The sequence below is a fragment of the Cavia porcellus genome, unplaced genomic scaffold, assembly GCF_034190915.1.
Source record: "Cavia porcellus strain 051 isolate PalLab524CR breed Dunkin Hartley unplaced genomic scaffold, mCavPor4.1 scaffold_27, whole genome shotgun sequence".
Lineage (NCBI taxonomy): Eukaryota > Metazoa > Chordata > Mammalia > Rodentia > Caviidae > Cavia > Cavia porcellus.
Window position 1 is genome coordinate 17,800,219 of NW_026947510.1, and position 12,662 is coordinate 17,812,880.

Consider the following 12,662-nt stretch of genomic DNA (forward strand, 5'->3'; position numbering starts at 1 on the left):
TCACAGCGCCACAATGCACCATGTCGCAGTTACCAGAACCACCGACCACCAGCCTCACACTCTCACTCCAAGTTTCACAGGGCTGCATGTAATGTAAAAACCCATCTGCTGCCTGGTATCTGTCCCTACACTGCATACTCAGAGGATACCCTGGGCTTACACCAAGCCCCACTCATCTCCAAGGATGCCAACCTGTGCTGGAATGATGCCCAAAGGCCTGAGAAGCACTATGGCGAGAGCTGGGGAGAGCTAGGTACAGACTGAGAGATCCTCATATTCGCCATCTCCAGGCTGGGGGACTTGGGGTGAGTGATTTCACCTGTCTGCTTCCACTGTCCCATTTGACAGTGACAAGTACTCTGCTCCCATCTGCTCAACAAGACTGTAGGAATCCAGCAGACATACTTTGCCAACTGTGGGCCTATGAGGGGCTGTTTCTCTATGAGGCGCTGGAGAAGAATGGTCAAGCCACAGACGCTAGGCCTGCTGCTCCGGAAACCAGACACAGCTCCAGTGGGCCTATAGGAGACTTTGCTCATTCCACGCCTCCTTCCTTCCCCTCCACTTACCTGGCCCAGAGACATGAAGTTTACGAAACTGCTTCCTTCGCCATGATCTCATCTCTCTTCCCTGTTCCTTTCTTGCCTATGCTAACCATTTCCTGCAGCCTGCCTTCCACAGACCCTCACTGCCGCAGGGCAGTTCTTGTTGGTTTCAGCTGCACAAAGATGACCAGAAGCTTCCAAGCCTTGGACTCACTCGGAAAGATTTTGCAGAATACACACACACACACAGAGCCAAAAATCTTCCTGGCTGAGCCAAATTAAATACAGAGGCCTCTAGTTATTTCCATACGCACAGAATGGACTTTAAATAAAGCAGCTCTCTGTGGCAGGCTCCGGCAGACAGGGCTGGGCCTGGCCCCAGGGACGCCTCGGGAGGGCCAGGCAGGAGGCACCAGCAGGGGAGACTGGCTCTGCAGAGAGGGGAGAGAGGCCCCATGCACAGCCCACCCTGCCGGCCAAGGGTGTGGCTCTCAGAGCCCAGGGCAAGCTTGGGCTTTAATAAGCACACAGCAAAACAGGACAGAAAGTACAGAGATCTGTCACAGGCACTCTGCCCCAACACACACACACACAGCCTTCGCCACTGGCGGCATCCTACTGCAGTGGGCCGTGTGTTACCCGATGTGCCATCACTGCCTAGAGTCCTCAGTCCATGTTGGGCCCACTCTTGGTAACTAACTGTGGAGGCAAGCACCAAATTATCTCATGGAAGAGGATGCTGTGGCACAAAGAGATGATGTAGTGACCTCAAGCCATGTGACCCACGCAGGTGAGAAGGGAAGCTGACTGAGGCACTAAGCCATAAGCCCAAGGACCAAACAGCTCATGGGCTCTGCATCACAGAAGCATCCACCTAGTGGCTGCCTCCATCTGCCCACTGCACCAGGTATGGAGCAGGAGCCCAGAAGAGTCTGGGGAACAAACTAAGGCTCAGGCCAGGGAACGCTGCCATTTACTTCCACAATCACAGTGTTGGCAGACAAGGCCCTTCCCTGGTGACCATCTCATACCCGACAAGTAGCACCTACATGGCCTTGGGTGAGAGACTTGCCTCTCAGTGTCTCCATTTCTTAGGCTATGTCATGGGGGAGCCATCCACCTCCCAGGGCTGCTTACGTCCCATTCAAAACAGGCACACAAATTGTCCTCTGGGGGCCTGTCACCAGAAAGTGCATGCAGGGTCCTTCCCTGCAGCACAGGTCTGACAGGGATACTGGTGGGCTTAGCATGGTGAAAATGCCAACAGAGCTGGGGGAAGGCCAAGAACAGGTCTCTTCCAGGACTTGGGCTCAAGGTGCCCAAAAGCCCTAGGAAGACTTGCATTCTGGTTTCTGGTGTTAAGAAGCTGGACCAGAGCTGAATCAGAAACCCAAGGACCAATGAGATATGAAGAGGAGGGGAGAAGGGGGCCAGGCAGAGGCCTGGGCACACCGGTGTGAAAAGGCAGTGTGTCAAAGGGCACCCACAGGCCACACAAGGGAAAGAGCCAGCCTGTCTGGGGAGACCGGCAGCTTCCACAGCCAGACTCTGCCACCTGACATGGGCAACCAAGAACAACAGAGCACATGGGACACTTAGTAGGAGCCATAATCTGGCCCAAGTGAACTCCTAGTCTGACCAGAAGTGCTAACAATCATTTCTGTGGCCCCACCGTCAAAAGTCCTGCGCAATAAAAAAACCCAGTCCTTGACCCCTGAGCCAGGAAAGCCTTGTCTGAAGAGAAGGCCACAGGCATGGCCTCACCTGATCACTACCAGACTCAAGGCTTCCTAAACAACTTGGGTACTACCTTGATCACCAAGCTGGGACACAGTCCAAGCACAGGGTTCCTAGAACTGACCTGTACATGGATAGGACACCTCCAGGGCTGGAAATGAAGCTAATCATGAAGCAAGTCCTTAATTCAAAATCAAAAAAATATGTAGGGTTTGCTTCAAAATAACCCAAGGACAATGAAATCACACTACCCATTGGGGTCATTATACCATTTTCTGTAGATTTGTGCACATTTGCAATTTCCCATAAGAAATTAAAAATAGCACTAAGGCTGTGCTAGCCACATCAAGGTCCATTATTTCTTTTGGGGCCATTCTGCCATTTTTACTCAATGGGAAAACAAAACAGAACCCAAAGCCTGCATTTTAAGTCGTGGCTCTGAGTAAAGTCAGGGGCCCAGAGGGGACAGGCAATTCAGGTCTCCACTAGCCGCAGAGGAAAGAGCCACTTCCTCTGGCACTTCCTCTCCAGCCCTGCCCACTCCACCAGGGGCTAAAGCCCTACAGGGCCCACACAGGGATACGTGAACAGCAGCAACCGCGCCCGCCCCTCAAGCCAGCAGTGGCACTGCTGAACACCTACTACACGCTCAATGTCATAGCCCTCTCTCTATGGGGGGCAAGGCTGGCGGAGAGCTGTCCCAACATGCAGGAATCCAAAGAGTGGTCCCTAGACTCGGAATTCCTGGGGCTGACACAAACTTTTATGCGATGCAAGGCCACCAGGCAGAGCTTCCAGGGGTCCTCTGTCCAGTGTGCCAAGGGCAGTGCACCCATCCACACAGTGGGGTGCACAGTCCCTGTCCCTCCCCCACTCCACACCTCCTGACCTCTGCCTCATCCTCTATTCTCAGAAGCCCAAGCCCCCTTACGGTGAATCTCTCCTTCACCAGATTGCCAAGGTGTGTCCTGCGAAGTTCATGTACTCTTTTTGCATTTTCTACCTTCAGTTTCCTTGTCCGAAAAGTGAGAATACACCTGCCGTTTCACTGCACTCTCGGGAGAGTCCCACAGGCTAAGTCTGGGTGAAACTCAAAGCTACCCAAATGCCAGTTACTACTGCTTTGATTCTGTAGCCTGTTCCCACCCTGCCTCAAACCTAAGCTAACTTCAGACCCGCCCAACATACTTAGGGCTTTGTCTAAATCCACTGGAACCCTCTATACCCTTGTGCCTGATGTCTGTGCCCTCACCACCTCCCCCTCTACTATCTCTGTGTGACAGACAGGGTGGCAGTGGTCTCAGTCTACTGCAGCAAGCTGCCTCCCTGTTCGGCCATCTAGGCCAGCTGGAGAGGACAGGGCAGAACAGAGACCTAAAGCCCCAGAGCTCTGGGGCTCTGGAGGTTCACAGAATAACTCCAGGCAGGACCAGGGTACCAGCATTGTCCAAAGTCTCAGGCTCTGCTCTAACTGTCATCTCCCTGCCCCTTAACCCTGAAGCACCCCCAGTCCTCAGGGGTGGGGTGGGGATCAGGAGGTGGGGAGTTCCTGCTTTCACTTGGCACAGACCAAGCGCCCACCCCCCAAAAATCTGCATCCTAGCCCCACTGCAAATCATCTTATTTTGCATTTTTTCCAATTTATGGGCAAAGCAATTTCTTTAATACTCTTAACTGTCTGCTCCTTAGCAGGTTGGTTAGACAGAGAGCTACAAGCACATACTTGAGTCTGTGAGCTTTAGTTACTTCCTACCCAGTCTGCCATCTGTCACACCAGGGACAGCTCTCCATCTCTAGCTACTTCCCCTTGCTGCCATCTCTTGTCTGTGTCTCTACTATAGATCTGAGGACAGAATCCAGGGTCTCAATAATGTTAGGCAAACGCTGTCACTGAGCTGCACTCCAGCCCTCTCCCTCTCTTTTTACCCAGTTTCATCTGTGGCCAAAAAGATTATGATCCATTCCCATCCAGGGAGTCATGCTGCCTCCAACAAGCAATACAGGGTGGTAAAAACCCCATCCTGAAACAACACCCTACTGATAAAAGCCACCATTTATCATGAGTTTACTGTGTACTAAGCACTTCATGTGGATTGACACATTCATTACAGCAACTCTGTGAGCTGCTATTTTACAAATGGGGACAATAAGGCACAGAAAGACCAAGGACATGCCCAGGGTCACGGTGACAGTGGGGTGAGAATCAAAGGGTTGTGGGTGGCCTGGCTACAGCGGGCTAAATGGCCTCCCTGTGGAAATGATCACGAGGGTCATGAAGCTCACCCCTCTTTTCACAGACAGGGACACTGAGGTTTAGACACAAGATGTGACGAGATGGGAGGCAAGAGACAGCCAATGAGGGCCAGCTCTAGAATACTGGGCCCCACGGGCATGCTCTCAGGGGACGAAGCCTTCACACCTTCGTAGTAAACATTTAAAATGCTCACAATAAATAATAGCAATGAGAATAATCGACGTCTATCAAGCGCTTACTAAGCTATTACAAAGCTCTGTCTTACATGCTTCTCTTGCCCTAATGCTCTTAATGTTTATACCACCTAGCCAGAAATGAAAGCAAACATCACTCTGAAAACAGGTCTTGGGGAGAACATATTCACATTAGCAGGCAGATCCAACCCAGCCTTGGCAACAAGTGATATGGCCGAGCCCTTTACTTCTGTGTGAATGAGGAGGTCTCTTGTGGCTGGGGACTCTTCCAAACTTCCCAGTGTATCAGTGATCTTCTTCCTTCCTGCAGGATTAAGTTCAGGGCCTTCACACACGTGTCCTCCAATGACATCAAAAGACCTGGCCTTGAGCTTCCTGCTGATGCAGGAGCCCATCGGGTTTGCGACAGTCGCTGGGCCAGCAAGGGACAGTCTGCTTTTGTTCCCAAGAGGCCATCCCATTTTCAGTCTGCATTAAGTGATGACCAAGGAGTGAAAGTGAATGTTTGGGACCAGGAGGGCCTGGTGCGGGGCCATCGACCAGGGCACAGGCTGGAACATTTGGGAACACTTTGAGAATCCTGACACCAGGAGACATCAGACTCATGTATGATGGTGTCATATTTTACCGATGATTTTTAGCCCCCTTGAGCAAAGCCTGACTGTAAAGAATGCAGAAACTGAAGCCAGGCAGACAGCGCTGTGAATTCCAGCTCCTATACTTAGGAGCAGTGACCTCGGGGAGCACCCCCATCTGAAACACAGGGACAACAGAAGCCCTCACTCACAAATCGCATTAGAATTAACACTCACACAGACATGGCTGAACGGTTGCCGCTGCTATTATTATTATTGTGCTGACCTTTGAACAAAGAAGAAAAAACAAATGCAGTCATTGTTTCCCATCTTTACATGCAGGGAGGGGACTCTTGCTGTGGTTCCACACGGGGCACTCAAGTTCAGATTAAACTGTCACCATGTCAGGAAACCACATACTGAGGAAATGAAATGGAAAGAATGGTTCTGTGCCTGAAGGAGCAGGGGGAGCCCAGTCAGGAAGGAATAAGGCACTGAAAAGACAAGCAGAGCGGAGCAGACAGGAGCGAGGGATTACGAAAAGCCACGTGGGCTACAGCAATCAGTCTTCAAGCCCAGAAGCCAGGAAAGAAAAAAAAAAAAAAAAAAAAAAGCCAGGACCAACATTTTAACTCAGTAATCGTTTTCCAAAAGGGAGAGGTAGTAAGGGTGAGGATGGCGATGCAGCTTAGCATTTGTGGGGCACCTGGATGCATGGGGCCACAAGGCAAAGCCACATGTCCTGGGGAGGAGGGTGCTTCTGGCCCCATTCCAGGAAGAGAAAATTAAGGGTCAGAGAGGGAGACATAGTATTTAAAGCCACGAAGCTGGGAGGAGGTGAGTCAGGCTTCTGTGTGACCCTCAAGGTCTGTGCTCAGTGACATGCATTTTCACAATACTAACCTTGGTTCTACCACTGGCCCAAGGCCTGGCACAAGGAGATGCTCAGTAAATGTGTTGAGTGACTCAAGGAATGAAGAAAAGTGCAAGGTTTGGTGGCCCTTGGGTCACACCCACCTCTCCAAAGAATAAAATGCTTCATCAAGCCCAGGAGAGCTGTGTATTCGCGCCTGCATTCATTGATGGTGCTTAGCAAGTGGCCAGGATGTGAGGGTACAAGTCACAGGTCCAGGGCTTGGCACAGCACTTGTCCCACAGGAATACAGCTGTGGTGGGGAGGATGGCAGGTCCAGGTGGCACCATGCCATATCTTCCACCATAATTGCCATCAATTTTCTCTCTGCAGCAGCTCACGCAGCGGGAGCAGCCAGATCCTCTAAGGCCACACCAATTAATTCTTCAAGAGCCGTAATGGCCTTTAAACTCATTACAATTCACTTCTGAGAATCGGTGATAAATCACACTCAACAGCCTGGAGCATCCTCTGGCCCATACAAACACACACACACACACACAACCGGCAGGGGACCTCTTCTCAGGCCTGCAGCTGGGTCCCAGCCCACCTGTCACCTTGCCTCTGTGCTTGCTGGGTGAATATTCCATGCATCATCAAAATTCACAGGAAATTTACAAAACAGGAAGGAAGAAAATCCAGCAGGTCATTGGCAATTGGGAAAAGCAGAGTGCTGACTTGGACAAATACTGTCCATCTAGGGTCTGGCCAGCCCTGCAAGGCCACTCAAGGATCAGCCCCTCCATCAAGCAGTATTGTCACTTTCTACCACTGAAAGGGAAATTGAGGTGCAGAGGGGTGTAATAACTTGCATAAACTCACAAAACTGAGCCTGCATGTGATACAAAATGTTTGCCTCTCCAAGTCCTTCTTTCCTGCTGCCCCGAGCTACCCTGGGTTCAGAGACTCCGTGCAAGCCATGATCCAATGATCTGAAGAATCCTGCCAGATAAAACCTTGACACACACAGAGAAAGGGAGCTCCTACAGCCCTGTGCCCATCCATGCTTCCCTACGTGCCCAGTCAGCATCCTGTTTAACTGCAGCTGTCAGCCACATCCATGGTTTTGAACTGAAGCTGCGTAAATATCAGTGCAACTCATTCATAGTCCTTCTTCCTTGAGCCAAAGCCTGAAATCCTAGCAGAACTCTCCAAAGTCCTGCCCTCCGTTACACACCTGGGCCTTACGATGGGCTCTCCTGGGGACATTTTGGTCCAATCACTGGGCTTCCTGCCTCGGCACACCCATGTGGAAAGTAGGTGCAGACAGAGTCCCAAGCTGCTGTGAGGTGCAGACATAGACACAGCAAATCGCCTTTACGCTGCAGCAAGGGAGCTGTGCATACTGTTTGAGACAGGCCTGTGCGTGTGGGCATGTGGCTGGGCCTAGGAGTGGTTTTCTTTCTGTGTTACAGATGGGGGGCTTCTCTGTGTTTATGGAGAAGAAGCAGATGGCCAGCAAGAAGGACAGTGGGGCAGGCCGGCCCCAGGAAGGTTCCACAGCTCAAGAAGCACCTAGCTTAGCCTTCACAGGCCAGCGCTGGACCACTTCTCTCCTGCTCTCCCCCAGGCTTTCTCCAGGACTGCATATGGGGTGCCCTATTTGTGCTGACACCCACAGGCAAACTGTGGGCTGTAACTGTGAGAGGCCTCTCGATCTCTGCCACACCTGTCCTTGCTCTGAAACTGGGGAGCAGCTGTTTATCGGCAACCTAGACCACAAAAGGCTCCAAGTAGGGGTCCCTGCAGCTGGAGGATTTACACTAGAGACACAGAGCAACTTCTGCTGAGAAGGAAATATAGCTAAGAAATATATAAGAAAAGTGGCCAGGGATATGTCACCTGGAATGGTGACACTGGGGAGGTGCTGATGGAGGGGTGGAAAGCCCCTTAAAACCTAAGGCGAGAAGCTGCACACGCTGACTTGTCTCTCACGGTCACCATGTTCCCCACTAGACTGCTGGCTGCACGAGACAAAGACTCTTAAGTTTTGCTCACTGCTGTGTCCATGAACATTAAACCTGTTTGCACCCCTGCAATAGGAGAATGGGAATGCAAACACTGTACCCGGTAGGACAGCTGAGACCTAGCTGCACAGAGTGGCCAGCACATGTGGGACAGGAATAACATGACACCCCACTCCCAGCTTGAGGTCACTGGCTCCTAACAGATGGTCCTGCAGCTGCAGTTTGCCTAGCCTCTGCCCCAGATGCAAGAAGCACTGGCTCCTCAGAGACCAGTCCCTCCATACAAGCTCATCAGGAGACTCAGGCCCTTGATTGGGGAAGGTGCAGAGGGTAACACCTGCTCTCAAGGCAACTGCCGGGCACAGGCTTGCAGAATATTTGAACCAAAAGATCAGACAGCTCCAGGTGGGTGTCCCCCAGAGGAAGACAAGTCAGCCTGTCAACAAATCTGCTCCACCCCACAGCCCTGCTCCTCAGAGGGGGCCTGCAGACAGCTCAGGGGGCAGCTGTGCTGGCAAGCAGCAGAGGAGATCAATATTCCTAGCACATACACACTCTCTGTTTCTCCTTCCCTCTACATAAACAGGGCCCCAGCATGTATGCTCAGCAGGCCCTTGAAACACAGAAGGGCTGGCATCTAGGAGACCCTGACTCTTTCTCTGACCACACTAGGTACACACTCCACTCTGTGTATAAACAAAACCCTGCAACGCAGCCAGCAGTCCCCTGCACATCTATACGCAGTCAGGAGCAGACACTGCACATCATACACCTTGAGGCATCCCAGCCAGTCATGTGGCCTCTAAGCCCTGGACCACACTGGTACATCTGGAACAGAACTGGTAGTCTCAAATGCAAAATGGAAACAGACCCGAATATGGGCCCCGGCCCAGGATCTCTGATAAATAGGACTTTAGGAGCCTCCCCAGCAGCCTGATCAGCTGCCGTCATCAGACACAAGCACAGAGCCTACCAGCACTCCACGCGACAAACTTCTAGCCACTTGTTCCGCACCCCTACACACACCAATCCCCACCTAGGCCCTCCATACATGCACGCTGGGAACCCCTCGCTCAAACACTGTCTCCGTCTCCGCAGCCCCGTCCTCTCCTCCTACCATTAGTTCCCATTCCGTTCCCCCTACTACTGGGGATGCTCTGGCAGCCAGCAGGCAGTCACCCTGTCCCATGGTCACACACGTCCTCACACCGCCCTGCAGCTTCTCTGGCACGGCTGAGACCCGCCCGCGACCCCGCCGCCGCCGCTCTTACCCGCTGTCCAGTTCCAGCTCCAGCAGAGACTGCGTCCTCTCAGAGTGGCAGTGCAGACACCACATGGCGGCGGCCACCCGACGGACCGGGCCGGGCACGAGGACCCAGGCCCGGTGGAGCGCCGCCAACTCCCGCCGCGCCGGCTGATCCCCGACCCCCCCAACCTTTGAGATCCGTCAGCCCCGGCCGGAGGACCCCGTCGGGTCCTCTGGCCCAGTGCCCCCCGGGTTTCCGCCGCTCTGTACGAGTCAGAGTCCCAGGCCGCCGATCCCACCCTCCGCCACCGCCCGCCCGGCGCAGAGCGAGTCCCGGCCGGAGGAATGTGGCCGGGAGGGGGCGGGGCCACGCAGCCAGGGGGCGGGGCCAGAACCACATGGAGGTGGGGCCTAACGGAGCAGGGAGGGCGGGGTCACGGCGCGCTGGGCCAGGCCCAACGGAGCAGGGCGGGGTGCGGCGTGCACCGGAATCCCAGGCCCCGCCGCTTTCTAGGCCAGGGAGCATAGCTGCGCACAAACCCTAACGCAATAGTCTGCCAACAGCCACGTCTTCCCCCAAACCGGGTCACCAGCACAAACAGCACCACCCCAAGCTATCCGGAGCCCACTCTGCAGACTTCGCCCCGCCCCTGGCCAGAGTGGCTCTAAGCTCTAGCCCCAGAGCAGGGGTGGGTCTCATCCTGAGAATATGATGAAATACTTTGTCCCCAGGCGGACCTAACTCATCACAACCCAGTTTTTAAAATGAACAGACATTTCTTCAAAGAAGACAGACCGATAGCCAGTAACCCATGATGAGAGATGGTCTGGACACCACTGGTCACTACGGAAATGTAACCCAAAGCATGCTGGAATCCACTGCGCGTTCACTGGGAAGGTGATCATCCCTGAGAAGCGCTCCTGAGTGCAGCAGCTCTGGAAGAAGATCCCTGTGCCGTGCTCCTCACAAACACATCTGGCTCTCCCGGTGGGGTGGGCAGAGCTGCTGGGACCGACTGAAATAGCCCATCTGGGGGAAGGCTGAGCCTGAGCTGCCCTCCAAAAATAGGCCGCCAGAAGGGAGCCAGGAGAATCCCCTGCGGCCTCAGGCCCCTCCAGACAGGCTCCCTGGCTCACAGGCCGGATTCTCCAGGAATCCCAGGCACTCACTCCTCCAGGCCTACGCTGGTCTTGGCGACACTGTTCCTCTGGGATTTGGAAAGGGCTGAGTTTCCCGGCCAGAAAGTAGAATACCAGAGGACGGAGTCCCTGGAAACCAAGTGCCTCTTCATTCTCTCCTTTTATCTTCCTGTGAACTGTGCCTTTTTACTTATATACAGCTAACCGCTTGGAGATTAACCATTTAGGGATCCCTGAGAGGAATAAGAAAAGCTCTGACTCTTAGAGAGCCAGCAGGCTAGTTATTCTGCTGAAATGACTAACTGGAAGGAACTCTTACAGGACTTGCCAAACTGCTGAGCGGTCTCAGTCTCCACTTCCTCAACATGTGGTTTATGGGACACCCCTACCCCTGCCGATTTCTCCTGCATTTTACTTAATGTGGTGTTAATTAGCGCTTACTTTGTGCCTGCCTTCTGGGGACCAAGGGGCACCACTGTGCTAGGTATCCTATGGTGTAAGAATGGGAGGGAGGAAGGTGCCTGTAACTATATCCTAGGAAAGAGTCCAAAGAGGAGGGCACATCTGGGTTCAGCCCTGAGATGAAATAAAAGCATTGTAAAGCATTGAAGTTATATTGGAGCGGAGCCACACTCCCCACTTTGAGTATGAGGCACAGCTATTTTTGTGCTACAATATAAAGTTGAATACCTGTAACAGAGACGAAGTCTAGTTTTTAGAAAAAGTTTGTCAAGTCTGAAATACCCCTGTATTTCCCTTGGGAGTATTTCACATTGGCTCCAGCCACCCTGGGAGATGCCAGCTAGTGCAGCCAGCCCACCACAGCCAGCGTGGGACCTCTGGTGGCAGAGTCCCAGCATCCCAGGGCAAGAGAGTAAATCGATGGTCTTCACCCACAACAGTGACAAAGAGGGCCACCGGGGACCAGTTCACTCTTAGGAGCCAATCCTAAAATGTTTCCTACTCACTGGAACAGATTTTTATTCCCAGAGATAGGGGCTGTATGAAAGAACAGACAAGCAGGAGACAACCCTGTGTCTCTGGAAGGGTCTGTTTAGGTAAACCAGACCCGTCCTGCAGTCAGCAGAGTCCTCTGCTAAAGGCAGTGGCAGCGTTATACCTACTTCTACAAATGGATCCGAGGCACAAGATCATGTACCACAAACTCTGTAAAGATTTGTAATTTATGCTTCTATAAGACCACATGATTATACAATTTTTTTTTCAGTGCTGTGGATGGAACGTAGGCCCTCACACATGCTAGGCAAAGGTTTGACCTCTGAGCTGCACCCCCAGCCTTCATAAGCCCGTTTCCTTAAAGAGGGCCAAGAAACAGATGCCAGTGTGCCTCTGGGCAGGGGTCCCAGAGACACCTGGAGACAGGCCTGTCCCCCTAAACCTGAGCCAGGAAAGGGGAAAGACATTCCTCATTGCCCGCCCTCTCATACTTTTCAAAATGTTCAACAACTGTTTTGTTTTTTAAGCCACTAAAATAAATCAATAAGGTATCATAATCCAAAGGCCCAGCGAATTTTGAGCACTGTGCAAGAGTCTCTGAGCCCACCAGCGCTGGTCCACAAAACCCCAAAATCTGGCCTATTCCTTAAGCTGCAATGGGCCCACTCCAAAGGCCTGGTCTCTGGGCTAGTGCATCTTGCTGATAGTCCCAGAAATCAGCCCATTCTGTGCTTTCCTCTCCAGGTCTGTTAGTAATGTGTCACTATCCATCATGCCGATGTGAAAGCCCCTATCACAGCTCACACAATTCCTCACTTTAGACACAGGGAATGGAAGGTACTGTACACCAACACCATGCTGCCAGGGTGGCACGGTTGGGGACATGGACAATAGAACATGGACAACAGAGTGACAGCCTGGGGTGGGTGAGCATTTAAGACCACCATTCTAGCTCAAACACACAATGGAACTTATTCACATGACTGTTAATGTAGTAAAGAAACCAGGCAGAATCTGGTGCGGTGACGTGTGCACACAGTTAATCTCAGCTCTGGGAGGCTAAAGCAGGAGGATCTCAAGCCCACAAGTTCAAGACCAGCCTGGGTAGCAGAGAACACATTCTGAAGAAAAGGC

At 52.6% G+C, this 12,662-nt stretch overlaps 1 protein-coding gene across 16 annotated transcripts in view; it reads right to left on the reverse strand.

Moving 5' to 3' along the window:
• Positions 1-12,662, reverse strand: part of Iqsec1 (IQ motif and Sec7 domain ArfGEF 1) — a 302,628-nt gene that overhangs the window by 42,893 nt on the left and 247,073 nt on the right. Inside the window, exon 1 of one of the 16 annotated variants that reach the window (XM_013145987.3) lies at positions 9,457-9,704. The exons of 14 other annotated variants lie outside the window; for them this stretch is intronic. In XM_013145987.3, the coding sequence (XP_013001441.2) occupies positions 9,457-9,521 (65 nt within the window). In that variant the 5' untranslated portion in view covers positions 9,522-9,704. Of the gene's footprint in view, positions 1-9,456; positions 9,705-12,662 lie in introns of those variants that run through there. One more of the 16 variants, XM_003463879.5, reaches the window with a different exon arrangement.